This window comes from Rhinatrema bivittatum, chromosome 10, assembly GCF_901001135.1.
Source record: "Rhinatrema bivittatum chromosome 10, aRhiBiv1.1, whole genome shotgun sequence".
Lineage (NCBI taxonomy): Eukaryota > Metazoa > Chordata > Amphibia > Gymnophiona > Rhinatrematidae > Rhinatrema > Rhinatrema bivittatum.
In genome coordinates, this window is record NC_042624.1 from 111,818,645 (window position 1) to 111,835,356 (window position 16,712).

At 41.6% G+C, this 16,712-nt stretch overlaps 1 protein-coding gene across 8 annotated transcripts in view; it reads right to left on the bottom strand.

The window, feature by feature from the left end:
• The window catches only part of LOC115100177, a 214,347-nt gene that overhangs the window by 92,521 nt on the left and 105,114 nt on the right, over positions 1–16,712 (bottom strand). For all 8 annotated transcript variants that reach the window (XR_003858985.1, XM_029618474.1, XM_029618475.1 and 5 more), the window contains one exon: positions 1,840–5,397. Coding sequence is in view for 7 of the 8 variants with exons in the window: in XM_029618473.1 (XP_029474333.1) it covers positions 1,840–5,397 (3,558 nt within the window). In the remaining variant the exon portion in view is untranslated. The remainder of the gene's footprint in view (positions 1–1,839; positions 5,398–16,712) is intronic.

A 16,712-nucleotide genomic window follows, 5' to 3' on the forward strand; every position in this document is an offset into this window, starting at 1 on the left:
AAGGCTGAGGAGGGGTCTGCTCTGGCAGGCTCTGCACTGGTGGCCCTGGCCTCTTTTTAGGTGCCAAAGGTGACGACTCTGGGGGGTATTCCTCGTTTTGCTTAGGAACTCTTCTCGGTGCCTCATCCAATACCATGGTCTTCCGCACCATGCTCAATCCCTATGGTGGCAGATCCAAGAGCTGGCACCATGGTTAGTGTGAGGGCAGGGGAAAAGAGAGCCTTCCCTGGTGGGAAAGAAGGGAGAAATGTTTCACCTCAACTTCTTATGGCGCCAAGAATCCGATGATGACTTGCTCTTGCATGAGAAGCAGCTCCACTGCTGTACCACATGCAGGCTCATAACTGACTGTGCCTTCCACAGAGCCTCCATCTTCCAGACATGTTACTGTTACACCCTCGGAGAGATCTGATCAGAACTGTAACAGTTTGAGGTATCATGATCCGGGCCCATGCAGCGATAACAAACAATATTTTTCTGTAATGGACATCTAACACCCACAAACACAGGCCTTACAACTGCTTACCGCAGTCTTCTTGGCCTTTACATATTTATTTTATATTTTTAGAACTGAAAAGTTCTGTTGAAGGGCTGCTGAGGAAGCGTCAAAAAAAAAAAAAAAAAAGATGAAATGAGGCAAGACACTAGGATGACTAACAAGGCTAAAACAAAAAGTACAGAGAAAATGGGAACATATCCGTTTGATAGCTTGGACAAAGAAAGACGTAAGGACTCATGAAGCAGTGTGTACATGCAGGACCTCCCTCACACACTCAGCGTAAGACTTTTACTGAGCTCTGAGAGTTGGGTCCATGTCGGTGCTGTCAGATAACATCACCCACATGTTATGTTAATTCATGTCTGCTTGTCAACGGAGAATGTAGTATTTTATAAGTGACTTGTCCTTAGGGCTGGCTTGGTGGCTCAGTAGCAGTGCTGTGCACTACCATGTAGAGGGATCTGGATTCAATTCCCGGTTCAGATCTTCTGCTCTGTGGGTCAGCTTTGACTGGGGATGCTGCACAATGCTCACAGTTCCCGAAAGGGACAGAATCATAGTCATCACACAATGGTGACACCTGATGGCCAGATATGTGGCCCATAATTGCAGTGCTCCAGATAGATACCTGGTACATGGTTCCCAGTGGAAGACTGTTGCTGCAATAGACTAAAGTAAGCTGAGGAAAGATATAAAATAGAGGTAAAAATCCCTGGGTGGTTAAATAACAAAACTCATAGCATGAGATCCCAGCCTTGGTTCCAATAGAGCTGGAAATCCAAAGAAGGAGGAAGAAACAGCTAATAGAAAAAAAATGTTCTTTTTCTCATTTATTTCCAAAATGATGTAGGTCTTTCAGCCATCACATTCCTAGTGAAGGGACATGATTAGGCTCTGGAAGACATAATAGGCATGTAGAATGAACAAGTGTTTGGGGATATGTCCTTGACCACAAATACTTGTTCACTCTACATGCCTATTATGGAAGGTGATAAGGAAACAAACTGTATATAATAGATCCTTCTCCATGTTCCTAAAAAGGTTTACGTTTTTAACCAAAAATTCACTTTTTATGATAGCTACTATTCTGTAAAACCCAATAATAATTTTTATATCTGCACTCTAGAGCGTAAATCAACCTCTTGGTCTTTTTATATTAAATATGATCCATCTGAAGAATAATGTTAATATCCCTTTCCCAGTTTACTTTCTTCTACCTGACTTGTTTTTTTTCCTACTGTTAAACCAAAAAATATGCTCCCATCCCAAGATTTTATTTTTTAATTATAAAAGTTCATATACAATATTTACAGTAAGGCAGAAAAACATAAAAAGCATACCTATTGGAATCATTACAGTACCAATTTTTGATGTTGTTTGCTTCCTTTTATAGCCTGGAGTACTTTGAAGAACATTTTTAATATGTGTTCTTGAATACTTATCTTTCATTTTATGATATGGATCAAAAGATTTTGTGTTAATTTTTTCATGCTTGCTTTGTAAGACAGATTGATGTTTCATAGGATATTTTTCTTTCTTATGTCTTTGTATAAGAAGTGGATCATTCATAATTTCAACTGCAGTTGCTGTATTAACTGGAGTTTGATTATCAATATATGATGAACTTCTGTTTAAGCTTTTGTTCTCTTTTGCTGTTTTGAGAGGTTCATAAGATTGTATGCTGTTTTCACTGTTTTGCAACTGGTTTTCTGCTTTGGTTTCTCTTTGTGTCAAAGCCTCAATATTTGGAACAGCAATGGATGTAGTTTGATGAGTACTTTTTTCAGTAAATAATGAAACAGATTTTAAAGACTTGGCCTCATTTGCATTTTCTGCTTTGCCTTGCTTATCTGAAGGAAATGACAAATCAGTAGTTTGGATTACATCTGATATATTTTGGAGATCATTTTTAATATTTTCTAAGTTCTTGCCATTGTTTGTTATATGGTGTGGTTCAAGAGATCTCATTTTGGTTTCGCTATGAACAAATTGATTCATCACTGGATTTTCACCATTACTTGGCTGTTTAACAGGAAACGACGTAGTTGTACTTTGAATATCACTGATTTTTCTTCTAAAATCGCCTGTATCCCCTGATTTACTATACTGAGTTCCACTAAAATTTTTTACTTCTTTTAGGATTTTTGCGAGTTCTTTAATATAATGTATTTGTTTTGCATCATTTGTTAATTCTCTTTTTATTCGCCTCTTTTTAGTTTTCACAACATTGAAAATATCTTCTTTAGGCATCAGAGAAATGTTTCCAGCAGATGGAATATTTGTTTTTCTAGCAAGTTTTTGAGATACAGCACTGTAGATATTTGCTGTCCATTTGTTTTTTGTTGCATACTTTTGGGCTAAAATTTGTAAATTCTTAACATATTTTGGATATTTTGTTAATAATGCATCATCAACACTAGCACTGGGAAGAATTTGAGAATGTCTATTTTGGGGTATTTTTTTAATAGTCTGTCCTGTTTCTACTATTGCAGGGGATTCAATCATGCTTAAAATATTCCTAATGACATTTTTATATTGATAGGAATTTGTATTATTTTCTTCTTTCCAGAACTGTGAGATTTTACTAACGAACTTGCTATATAGCTTACCACAATGTGTATAATCCAGTGTTTGTGTTGTCAATCCTTCTGTTCTTACAGGTGGATGCCTCCTTTCTTTCAAGTGCAACCCATTTTCAAGTAATGTATCATTTTCTTGCAGTACTATAGTTCTATTATTCTTTTGTTCGCCTAATTTTAAAGTTTGTTTAGATAAATGTAACTTCTGTGGTATTTTCTTAGCCTGAGCTGATTTTCTTCTTTTTCTAGTTGTAATGAAGACAGTGAATGGAAGTAATTTTGGAGATAATACACGTTGTTTTGAAGTAGGTAAATTACTCTCAATTTGTAAGTCTTGTTCCATTTTCTTCTGCAGCTGCTTTTTCTTTTTTAACTTTATAAACTTTGTGTCTAATTTCTTTTTAACTTCCTTTTTATGTACAATAAGTTTAGGCATTACCTTTCTTCTCTTTCTCCGTTTGTTCCTCTCAATAAGTAGCCCTGGGTTTTCTACCAAATGCTGTGATTTTCCCTTAAAAAAAGGGGTATCCACTTGTCTTTCGTTCTGGTTTATGATCGTGAAGGTAACCATGTTCAGTGAATTGTGCTTTCTTTCATCTCTGGCAGATTCTTTATTAAATGCAGACTTCTGATCTTCTACACTTTCTCCAACATTTCTGTACAAGGAATGAGAAACTAAGGTTCTTAGTTTCCTTGCAACAGAGTTTCTGTCTGCTTTTTTCCATTCTCTTTCTATAACAGGTTGAACGGCTATTGTTAGACATCTTTTAAATGTATTGTAACAGTCTTGCTTGTCTTCTGTGTTGTATGGATTTTTTTGCATACCTTCTAATCTTGACTGTAGGGAAGTTAAAGCTTTTCTCATAGGTATTATTATGATTTTCTTCTGAGGTCTAATGGCTGGTTTTATGGTTTGCTCATATAAAATACTTTTCTCTTCTGCTCCACTGGGTACATGCCACAGAGTGTTTTGAAATACTTTATGAAAGCATTCATTTTTCAGAGATTTTCTTTGTAAATACTTTTCTCTTTCAACAGTTCTAGAACTAAATTTTTGCCATTCTTTTATTTTAAATAAGTCTGACTTACTTTCAGATGAGTTGTGCCAATGTCCAATAAGTCTGTTAGGTTTTCTTGTTAGCCATTCTTTTCTTGTGTTTTTCCTGTCATTCTGTAGAACTGGTTTAATCTTTTTGTACATTCTTAACGCCTTAGCTTTCTCTATTTTCCAAGGATTTCTAAGCTTACTAAGTTTAATCTTTGTTGTCAGTGGACCAGGTACCCCACTTTGACTCAATCTGGTTGAAATGTGTACTTTTATATCACTGTTGTGAATCATTTGAGACTTGTTTCTAAAAAAATTAGAATTTGATAAGCTTTTTTTTTTCCTGAGTGAATATTTTTTCTTTGATGGTAGTATAGTTTTGGTATATTCTTCTTCATGAGGTATCATCTTGTCCTGGGGCATATTTAGGACTGGTTTATTTTTTGTACCTGACCATAGTTCAGTTAATTTTAAATATTTCTTTTTCTTAGCAGATTCTGTCAAGTGATTTGTCTCTTCCTTAGATGTTAGAGAGGCTAATCTTTCTATTGTGTTATGTGATGTGGACAAAAAGACATTTTCTTTATTTGCCAGTCTGTTATTTTTGGGTCCAAATTCAGAAGCCAGTTTCAAAATGTTTGATTGATTTTGTAGTAATAAATCTTTATACTTGGAATATGCATTAAATGCTTTTTCAATGCAATTATCTAATTGAGTGTTTCTATCTATGGAAGTGTAGCTGTTACAATCAAACATCTTTAAAAACATTGGATAAAAAGTGAGAAATAGTTGAAGATTAGTAACAACCAAAGAGCGAACTGGATTTCTGGTACTAATATTTTGAACTGGTAGATTTTCAGAGGTGTGATGCAAATTGCTTATAAAATTATTTGCTGAATTAGCAGTATTTGTATGATTAAAGGGCAGATAGTTTCCACTCACTATTTTTTCTGATATTTCCAGTGAGTGGGCTTGATTTTCTATGCCATCATTGGTATTAAAACCATTGACTAAAACAATAAGGGGTGTAGGTCTCTCCTTTGGGTGTATATTATGCAAAAAAGAATTCAAATAATCAGATAATGGTGTTTCTGATAAATTACTTCTCAGAGGCACTCTGTTTATATTTTTGCTCATGCTACTAGAAAGTACAGCTGTATTTTTTCCAAATGGAGATTGTTTGGTGTTCAGAAATGATAACTTTCCATTTAAGGTATTTCTTTTTGTTGTCACTGATGCTTGCTGATGTTCTTTTGTAGGAGCCATGAAAGTATCTACAAAATCAATAATATGATTTCTCTTAATAGCTATAATTTCAAAAGTACTTTAAGATAATTTTTCTAATAAACAATAAAGCATTATTCTTTCTAACAAAATAAAGACTTCTGAAAGTAAACCTTATCATTCTTTTGACAGTGTCCTGAAAATATAAAGACACAGTAAAAATAGCTTTTTATATACAAGAAACATAGTATGCTTCCAAAATATTGATATCATATAAACATGTGAAGTGTTGGTAAATTGACTGACATCTGTTTATAAGATGGAATTTCATATCCATTAATGCTTTTTCTGTTAGTCTCATGCCATCCTAGACTACATGCTACAGCTCATGTAGGAGGATGAGAGGACAGAGAACAGACCAAACATGAAGTTTCTTAACTGCATGTCTTCCTCAGGGTCTGTAATGCATCCTCTCTTCAGTCCAAGTACTTCATCAACAGTATATGAAAGACATAAAAAAATATTGTTGCGGTCCCGACCGCCTTCACCCCTGTCGGGCTCGGGGCTTCTTACCTTCCCGGGGACCGCGGTGGGGGACGCCCTGCTTCCAGACTACCGGACTGCATGGCTCCTGTGCTTCCCCGTGAGGACTCCCTGCGCGGCTCTGGCCTCGCTCCACTCAAGCCTGGGCTCTCTTGCCTTCTTCCTGTCCACAGAGAAGGACGCATTGGTTCGCCCGGGCCCAGCCACATGGCTCCGGCCTTGCCTCACGAAAACGCCGCCGAAGCCTCTCCAGACTCCACGCGCGCGAGGGCTGGGTACTTCAGCCCCAGTACCCGGAAGTGCTGCTCCGCCCCCGAGGTGAGGTCACTCATCAGCTAGAGTATATAAGCAGATGCCAGACTTCCTCACTTTGCCTTGCAACGAGGTTCACACAGTTCCTCTGTGCCTTGAGTTGCTGCTTGTACTCCTGCCTCGCTCTTGATCCCTGGTTCTCGACTCTGGCTTGTTCCCGACGCTCCTGTTTGCTGCCTGCCTCGACCTCAGTTCGCCTACTGACTTTGGACTCCAGTTCTGCTGCGGACCCTTGGCTTTTGACCCCGGCTTGTTCCAGACGCTCCTGCTTGCCGCCTGCCCCGACCTCAGTTTGGTTACTGACTTTGGACTCCAGGTCTGCTGCGGACTCTTGGCTTTTGACCCCGCGTTGTTCCAGACACTCCTGCTTGCCGCCTGCCCCGACCTCAGTTTGGCTACCGACCTTGGACTCTAGCTCTGGCTCTTGGCCTTTTGACTCCAGCTGGTTCCTGCCGCTCCCGGTTCCTGCCTGCTTCGACCCCGGTCAGTCTTCTGACCTTGGACTCCTGCCTTGCTGCTGACCTCGGGGGTTCGACCTTGGATTGCTCCTGATTTCCCTGCTGGCCTTTGGCCCCTACCCTGGCCCTGCTTGGACCTTGACCGCTAGGCTTGGCACGCCCACCTAGCTCTGTTGCCAGCCAGGGCCTGACTCTCCATCCGGCCTCTTACTCTTCTCAGGGATTATCATAGACTCTGAACTCCTGTTGCTGGTTCTCCTTGCTCTTGTTCCAGTTTATACCAGCCACCTCCGAATGTCTCTCGCCTAAGTCCCCGCGGTCGGTCCCTACGGGCGCCTCCTGGGGGGGTACCGCACCGCACGGGTGAAGACTTCTGCTATTCCTCACCAACTCCGCCTACCGGCCTTCCTTATACCATCCTCCAGGCCGGCCCAAGGGTCCACGACTCCGCCTGAGCGTAACAGATATTGCTAATAATTCCAGATTACATATTGCTCACATTTAAAAAAAAATCACCATGCTCCTGAAAATACCAAAGGGTAGGATAGTCCAAACTGGAATGAAACTAACTGAAAAATAATGGGCAGGTCTGAAATTGTTTCTTCTGTATTGTCTCATCCATTCCTGACCATAGACGTTACCAAAGCACTGTCCTCTTGAAGGGGGGTTGATCATGGCTTGCTGAATTCTTATTTCAAAACCTGCCAATTTTTCAATCGTATAGTGCTCTGTGAAAGTATATAATGATTTTACCAATGCAGTCTAACTCTGGTCGTGCCGAAGAGCTGTCCTAATGTTAGCTGGATAAAGTTATCCAGCTAGCTTTAAGATAGCCAGCTATACTCTATAGTATGCCTGCACTATTGAATATACCTCCAAAGTTAGCCGGATAAGTTTATCTAGCTAACTTTGCCATCTGGGCTGTGACTGAATATTGCCTTCATCCAGTTTTATAAGCTTCAAAAATATAGTTTTTAATCCATCTGGAAACTGAAGGCTTGGACATGGTCGTGTTTTTCTCTCTTGCCCCCCAAAAGACAAGTAACTGTTCCACTTTATAAACAATTGCAATTCTGTTGAATGACTTGCTCCAAAAAAATAGCTCATTGCATATGTTCCATACAGGCTACACTTTCTCTACCCCTTTGCAACCTTCAGTAAGTGCATTCTACAAACATTAATAGAACCCTGAAACCACTTTAGAGGATGTCAGCACTTTATCACACGTTTTAAAAATCTTTGGTACATCTTGCAATGAATGGATATCAATTTTCCCTGTGTTATGGTTTAGCGGAGTTTGAGTAGATTCTTGGGTACTGTGGCAGATGACCACGCCCATGGGGAGGAGTCCCGTGGGGAGCCACAGTACTGGGCTAGACTCAGGACGCACAAACCCAGAATTAGATCTTTTATTGTACAGCTTGATGTGTACCACCAGAGGTGGCAGTAGTGAGGTAGTCTGGATGTAGCAGTCTTGGGACTCTCGGCAGAGGGGACCCGTCTCACCCTGTTGGTATAGGGGGATTCCGGTGTAGGTTTCCCAGCACGGCAATGCTGTAGATGAGACAGACTGAGAATTAGATTACTCACTAGATGGTGGCTGTAAGGTTGGCGATTCCACCAGGCAGAAGTAGATGGTAACAGGCACTGAGGCAGGGAGAGCAGGCCCTCGAGGAGCGAGTACCTGATCCCTGTAAGGCACCTGAAATAAAGCAGAGGGCCCCTGAGGAGCGGGTACCCAGGTTAGTCAATACCCCGAAGGGCAGAGAGAGCGCTTCCAGCAGCAGCACAGAAGTGGCAGAGTAGCTTGGACTGGACGAATCCAATCCGTTGCTAACTCAATGAGCTAGCAAACAAGTACAGGCTATACACCCGGATGGCATGACATTACTTGAGGGGGATGCCCCCAAGGTTCGCGCCATTGCTGGAATAAAGACGTGGGTAGTGCGCACGCGCACCCTAGTAGGCCCTTGGGAGGAACATGGCGGAAGGCAACGCCATAGCCATTCCGGGGACGCTGGAGAGGGCGGCTAGCAGACGCGGCGGTAGCCATTTTCCCAAGGTAAGCGGGAGGAGCCGAGAACAAGGTGAGGCATACGGAACGAAGCCGTCTAAGACCGACGGTCGCAACACCCTGCTAATATACTGTGCCTCAACTGAAAACATTTAAATATTTGAGAACTTGCTAAGTTAAAATTCATTCTTATCTCTTAGAAATCACAAGTATTTTTTTGAATACCTATTCCAAATGCCACTTGCAATTTTAGAGCATTCACCTTTAGGTCCTAATCCAATTCTCCTAAGCAAAACATCATAGATGCCCCTATTGCCAACATAACTCTTTCATGACACCAAAGGCAAACTTTTAACAATACTGTATAATAAGCCTCTCTCAAAAAAGTCAAAACCTTCTATCACCCTCTTTCTTCAAGACAGCTTGGAAGATAAAAGGATAGACAAGTGCAAGGACTACAGTTCTGAATGTAGAACGGACACATTAGGTGATTATATCCTTCACAAGGGAAAATCAAGTTGTTCCTCTACCATTAATGCCAACAATTTTGTACTGAACTATTAGAATAACATCTCCCTGTTTTCTTATTTACTCCAGAATTCTCCTGTTTATGGACCAATGCAGAACTTCATCATTGTGTGAACATACGTATGGTAACTGCTTCATGGTCCCTGAACCTTCTAAAGTACCTGGAAAGCTTCTTTCTGAAATGAGACACAAACAAGTTCACTCTACTGTTGGTGTCCCTTAAATCTTGCAGTTCGTTCTGAAAGCATCTGCACTATTTTGGCAGCATATGTTCAAGTCTCATACAAAATATGGCCCTTGGATCTATCTTTGGAGCTGTTGCTATAAAGTCCAACACCCATATGCATTGTTCCACTAAGAGCTAAAATTGCCTCTCCAAGTTGCCACATCTTCTCCTATGGCAACCTCACCAATCCTTCTTGTCAAAAACTGTGCCCCCAAATGGCACAGGTCCTGTGAAGATTCCAAACAAGATTTCTAAATTGATAAACCAGTTATGAGCTGCCAGAGCACAGAGGGTGTAAATAACCTCACATATAATCTGAATTATTTTAGATTCAAATAAACTTAACCCAAGTTCATTTAAGAATTCAGAATTAAGTCATATTCTAAAGGTAGATTATAGGTATTTATTGAATAATTAAAATACACAATAATTTCAATTTATTAGCAACAAAAGGTAATTGTTTTATTCTTATTTAAGTACTTGGAGAACACCCATGTGTTCTTAATATCAACTTGCACCAACTGGTCTTTCATGTGTCTAGAGACGTCCGAGTAGCCTCTGTCTCTCTGCAGCAATCTTGGCTGTCCACTCAAAGGCTCTGGTTAGTGTCTGGTTTCTGCATTTGAGCAGCTAGCTGCACCTCCATCAGTGGGCAGCTGATTCATGATACTCCAAGTCCAAGGGTAACTGTTGCTATAGGCCTGAAATAGGCAGGGAGTTTGGAACAATGGCACTTGCGGGTAGCATAGGCAAAATGCGGGTAAAAACTTCAATAAGGTGGAAGGCAGGGAAAACTCTAATATGGCAAAAGCCAAAGCTCAGGCTCAATGTTTCAATTCTTTGTCTCATGCCATCTTTTAAGAACTCTTCTGACTCTTATCAGGGCTCCATGCAAATCCATAGGGTGCAGAAGTGGTCATTGTGATTGGATATTACCACAATCCTCTGGACATAGGATTGGTGGACATCAAAAACGTTTTTTCTCCAGGGTGGCATACTCGCACAGATGTCACATGAATGGCTACATGCTGGAAACCACTTGGTTAACCAGGATGGGCCTTTTAATTAGACACAAACTTGGATAAGTGTAAAGGTTCTGGCTGCAGTATGGGCCTCCTGCCTGCAGGGGCCCCCAGGGAGCTGCAGTCTGACCTGCACAGGTTTGCCTCAAAGGCACACGAGGCAGCACTGCCATGCCTTAAAAGCTGGCCTCACTCACAGTTCTTTGCCTCATCATAGAGACTCCCTTGCTCCTTGCTGTGCCCATCCTAGAGATTTATCCTGCCTTGTCTTTGTTCCTGTTTTCCATGTGGTCTGTTAAAGACCTTATTGCATTGTCTTTGTTTCAGTTTGCAATGTGGTCTGACAGAGGCCTTCTTGCCCTGTCTTTGTTCCTGGTTCCTGTGTAGCCTTCTAGCTCCTTGTGTGTGTGTATGCACACTCGTGTTGTGCCTTGCCCTTCCTTGCCCTTTCTTTGGCCTTCTGGTGTCTTGCCTGTCTGGCCCCTGCCTTGCCTTGCACGCTTTCAGTTTTGCCCTGCCCTGATCTTGCTTTGTGCTTGTTTAGTCTTGTTCCTGTCTTAACTACTTATTGTCTGTCCTTTTCATGTATTCCTTGTTCTGAGTCTTTTTGAGCACCTTTCTATACTCTGCAGCTAGTGTGGCCTTTGTGGATGCCCTCTTGTACCCCAGCCCCAGTGCACCTCCAGTTAAATCCTGCAAACCACCAAACCTGCAGGCTCATCCCAAGGGAGAGGTGGCGAGTCAGGCAGAAGACTCTGTACTATCCTGTCCTTGAGTCTTGTGCTGCTGTTGCCTAGGGATTACCTATAATCAGCTAGCATGGCTGGGACATCAAATCAATGTCTAGTGGTACCATTCAATTAAGAAAGAATGTTAAGTTTATCCTGCAACTGCAAGGTGTTCACATGGCAACTTGACCTTCTTTTGCAAACTGCAAGAAGTATCATATGGTTCTTGCTTCCGGTAACCGCAAGGGAGGATGAAGATGTTTCACTCCTCTCAAGAAACGGGCCACAACTGGACGAACCGATAAGGATTCATCATTTACCTGATTCCTGAAAGAGGCAAGAGTCACTACCTGTACCTGTAAGAGCCAATCCTTTATTCAATCCATCCAGCAAAAATTCCAAAATGAGCAGGATCTTTACTGAACAAGGAAACACTCCTCGATCTTCACATCAAGCCTCAAATACTCGCCAAACCCGTACACAGGCTAAAGAAGTGGAGAACTTTCTTGTTCAGTAAGATGGCAATTACCGCAGTAGAATATCTACACTTCAGCAAGCGAGCCATATCATAAGGCAAAACTGAGTCGGATCTTTGTGACGAACAGGTCTCTGCTGCAACAGATTCTTATGCTTGGAAACCAGAGGGGGGAGTCTACCAGGAGCCTTCGTAGATCTGCATACCATGGTCTCCTCAGTCAATCTGGTGCCACCAAAAGCACCATCCCTCTGTGACCCTGAACCCTCTGAACTATTCTGCCCAACATGGGCCACGAGGGAAAGGCATACAGCAGTTTGTCCTCTGGCCAGTCCTGCACGAGACCATCGATACCCAGATCTCTCCTGAGACTGAAGAATCAAGAAACCTTTGCATTGCAAAAGGTCACCAAAAGGTCTAGGAACGGAAGGCCCCAGCGATCCACTATCAACTGTAATGCCTCATTTGACGATACCCATTCTCCAGTGTCTACTCTGCTCTTACATTGTCTTTTCCTGCAATGTGTAAGGCCGAGATCTTCCGAAAATGCTCTTCCGCCCATTCCATAAGTTAGTCTATCTCCTGTGACACTTGCTGGCTCTTGATTCCTCCCTGCCGATTGATGTAAGCCACTGTCGTTGCTCTGTCCAACATTACCTGGACCACTCAACCCTGCAGCTGATCTGTAAGCATGCCAACTGGACCGCCTGGGCTTCCAGCCAATTGATGTTCCAGAGAGACTCTTCCATATTCCAGCGCCCTTGCTTTGTTAGTTCCTGACAGTGAGCCCCCCAACCCTGGAGGCTTACATCCGTTGTGAGTACTAACCAGTCCAGTGATTTCATGGAAACTTCCCTTCTTAGATAAGAACATAAGAAATTGTCATACTGGGTCAGACCAAGAGTCCCATTTAGCCCAGCATCCTGTTTTCAACAGTGACCAATCCAGGCTACAAGTACCTGGCAAGTACCCAAAAACTAAGTATATCCCATTCTACTGATGCTAGTAATAGCAAGTGGCTATTTTCTAAGACAACTTGATTAATAGCGGTAATGGACTTCTCCTTCAAAAGCTTATCCAAACCTTTTTTATACCCAGCTACATTAACCACTTCCCCTGGCAACAAATTTCAGAGTTTAATTGTGTGTTGAGTGAAAAAGAATTTTCTCCGATTAGTTTTAAACGTGCTACATGCTAACTTCATGGAATGCCCCCTAGTCCTTCTATTGTCCAAAAGAGTAAATAACTGATTCACATTTACCCATTCTAGATCTCTCATGATTTTAAAGACTTCTATCATATCCCCCCTCAGCCATCTCTTCTCCAAGCTGAACAGCCCTAACCTCTTTAGTCTTTCCTCATAGGGGAGCAATTCCATCCCCTTTATCATGATCCGCTTGCAACTTCCACTGGAGGTGAGAGAAGACTTCCATTGGCAGGTGGAGTCAAATTAAACAGTCCTGAGACTGAGACTGTGGGCTCTAACAAGAAAGCAGGGAGCACTGAAGAGGAAACATATGCATTCTTGCCCACAGCACCACTTCCAGGGTCGCCGCCATCAAACCGAGTACCTGCAGATAGGACCACACTGTCGGGCGTATATTGTTCATCAAGAGACACATCTGCCCCTTCAACTTAGGAATATGAGCTTCCAGCAGGAAAACCTTGCCCTGCTTCATGTCGAACCGAAACCCAAGTGAGATGGCTGAAGACTGCTCTTGGCTACATTCACCATTCAACTGAGCTCCTGCAACAGGGAGATCACCTTGGGACAGCAGGCGGTTCTCTTCCACAGACTTGACCCGAATTAGCAGTTGTTCCAATATGGGTGTACCAGGATCCCATCCTCTCAACTCTGCCACCACCACAACCACCATTACCTTGGAAACAAGTTCTGGGAGTGGTAATCAGACCAAAAGACAGTGCCCAAAACTGATAATGGTACCCCAACAGAACGAAACGCGGAAAACACTAGTGTGCCAATCAGATGGGAATATGAAGGTACGCATCAGACAGATCCAGGAAGGTCAGAAATTCTCCCAACTGAACTGTCATTATCACTGAGCGCAAGGTTTCTATATTAAAGTGAGTCACCCGCAAATGATGGGTGACCTCTTTGAAATCCAGGATGGGAAGGAAAGAGCCCTCCTTCTTGGGTACAAAGAAATAAATGGAATATCGTGTGGGAAATATGCGCTTGCCAGCAAGCCATTTCAGGGTTTAAACACTAACTTCCCTTCTCCCTGACCTTTGCCTGAATAAAAGCATCACTTGTGCTTAAGTCTCTGCCTGGGAAAGGATACCTGTTGGCCCTGAATTCCTGGGGGAGGGGCTGGGTTTTCCCTAGTCAGAGGCAGGACAAAGTCAGGAGGTATAGATTTCAGCAGCCAATGATATGATCCGTGCACACCCCCTGAGCCAAAGCCAATGGTGTAATGACTTCTGTTGCTATGGGAAAGTAGCCAATCATGTAATGACACATCATCTGCCTTTGTATGAATGTACAATAAAAGGAAGAGGCTCGGGAGGACAAACCCTCTTTGCTCTTTTTGCCTTCTCTCTTCCTGCCTGCCATGAAAGCTGTCTGATGCCTCTTCATTACTCCCATATCTGGTGACCCGCGACAGTGATGATAAACTCCATGCTTATTTCGGCTGGTCATAGCTTAAAGGTACGTACCGTTCAACAGATTTGCAACTGTAATATATTTAAAAAAAAGTACTTCTTAGTAATTTTTAAAAGTATTTCTCAGCAAGTTTGTTCCCCACACTCGTAAGCATGGGTAATGATTTATCTATGCAGCAGAGGCTACATGCCAAGCAGCTGCAGAAAATCATCAATAATCATTATTTCATCACCAGAAGAAAAATAGCGCAAGTCAGCCTGGGGGACTTAGAAAAATTAATAAGTGAAATAGCTTGCCGTTGCCCTTGGTATTCGATGGAGTCTGGAACTCTAAATACCCAGGATTGGATCTCAATCGGCAATTATCTTCTTACGGCTCCCAGAGCTCCCATAAAGCTAAGATTAATTTGGCAAAAATGTACAGAAGCCATCGAACACATGGTAGAAAAAAAAGGTTTAAAAACAGCAGTTTCAAACCATGTGCTTTTAGAAGCAGGCAGACAAACCCTTCCCCCATCTTCTCAGTCTTCCTCAGAGACAGCAAATTCTTTGTATCCTCAGCTCCCCATACCTACACCCAAAGCACAAGCAATTCACACCTTCCCCATTTCTTCGGAAAAGCAGTCCTTGAGAACAATAGAGCTACAACCTGGCCTGGGTGGGGCGATTAGCATTGAATTTCAGCAGAAACTGCAGAAAGAAAACCTTACAGAAACAGAATTATTAGAAGGACTTCAAGCCTTCCCCATCCCAGAAAAGAACCATGAACAAAGGGGGACAGAAAATGAAATAGAACATCTGGAGACACACACTCACATGGCTCCTGTGGCTTCCTCTGCGTCCACCTCAGAGAAAAGACCCCAGGAAATAGAAAACACTGAGGTCAGAAAAACTAGCCTTCCTCCATCTTGCCTGCAAACCCCTTTCCCCACTAACCACTCCCTGAACATTCATTTGCCTTTGCCTGAGACAGTCATTAATTCTGCATCATCAATTTGTGCAGGTAAATTACCATCTCAAACCACTGCTCCCGGTAACAATTTATGTGCAGCGGTCAGCATGGGATTCCACCTAGAACATGGAAATCTCACAAGGGAGGAATTATTGAAAGGGATTCAAGCCTTTCCCATTACAGAAAGAAACAAAGAACTAGGTGTGGCAGCAAGTGCCATGTGCAGTGACTTTGCCCCCAGGTCTTCAAAGAAATCAGCGTGTAAGACCTTGGGCCAGGCAGCTGCACTCCTGTGTTACAAGCAAAGAAAATATCAATATGAAAAAAAGGATTTAATTAGACTCCTGTGTTACAAGCAAAGAAAATATCAATATGAAAAAAAGGATTTAATTAGACTCCTGCGTTACAAGCAAAGAAAATATCACTATGAAAAAAAAAAAAATGGTTTCTATTAACAAACAGTACAAATTTGGAAAAAATGGTTTCTATTAACAAACAGTACAAATTTGGAAAAAATGGTTTCTATTAGTATTTGAATTCAGTTACAAAAAATCTGCATACTTTGAGAGTATTTTCCCCCACAAAGTGAATGCATAGCCTTATGTTTAAAACTGTACTGAGATTTGAATAATATACTGTATAAATTACATGTGAAAATTTCCCTTTTGCAAAGTTTATTTGGCTCACATTTAAAATGACTCCATTTCTCTGAGATTTAAGTTTATAAGCAATTGCTTGAATTGCCAGCGCACAGATTTTTAAAAAAATAGTATCTGCCTGCAAGGAATCAGCAAGTCCCTGCCAAGCCATTGTCTCTGGTTGATTTGTTAAACAATGCTATCTTTAAGTTCCTATTGACTGAAGGATTAATTCCTTGGGTGCAGTTCTTTTCTTTTGAGAAACACTGCTCCTCCCCCCCTTTTTCTGTAACTCTTGCTAGCCACTCATGGGGGAGGGAGTGAGAACTTTTGAAAGGAAAAAAAACTGGACTTAGTACTGCAGTTTCTCTCTCTAGTTTATATATGTTATAACTCAGACAGATTAATAGTAGTTACAGTCACTTTAGCATGCAGCAGACAGAGCTGAGCAAACAGCGTGTTTAATTTCCTATTCTAATAATTATAAGAAGAAATTCTATTCTGATATTCCACATTGAAAGTAAGCTCAGAGTATTATTGATTGCAACCTGGAACAATAGTTGCAATCTATAAAGTAATGATGGGGTCTCCACTAGGAGGCGCTATGTTATTCTACAAGTTATATTATATTATTGTTTTAATAATTCTGTTGTATAATAGTTTTTATTTTTCAGGCCTACAGACCTTCTGTATTAAGGACACTTCAGTTTTATTTTCTTTTTCACAAAATTTTTACAGAATTCTGAACCTTATAATTTTTACTGACAGAGGTTGCTACATCTAAAGCAATCCCTCCCAAACCTTTTCTTGCAAATCCAAATTGATTTTATTAAATTGAATGATA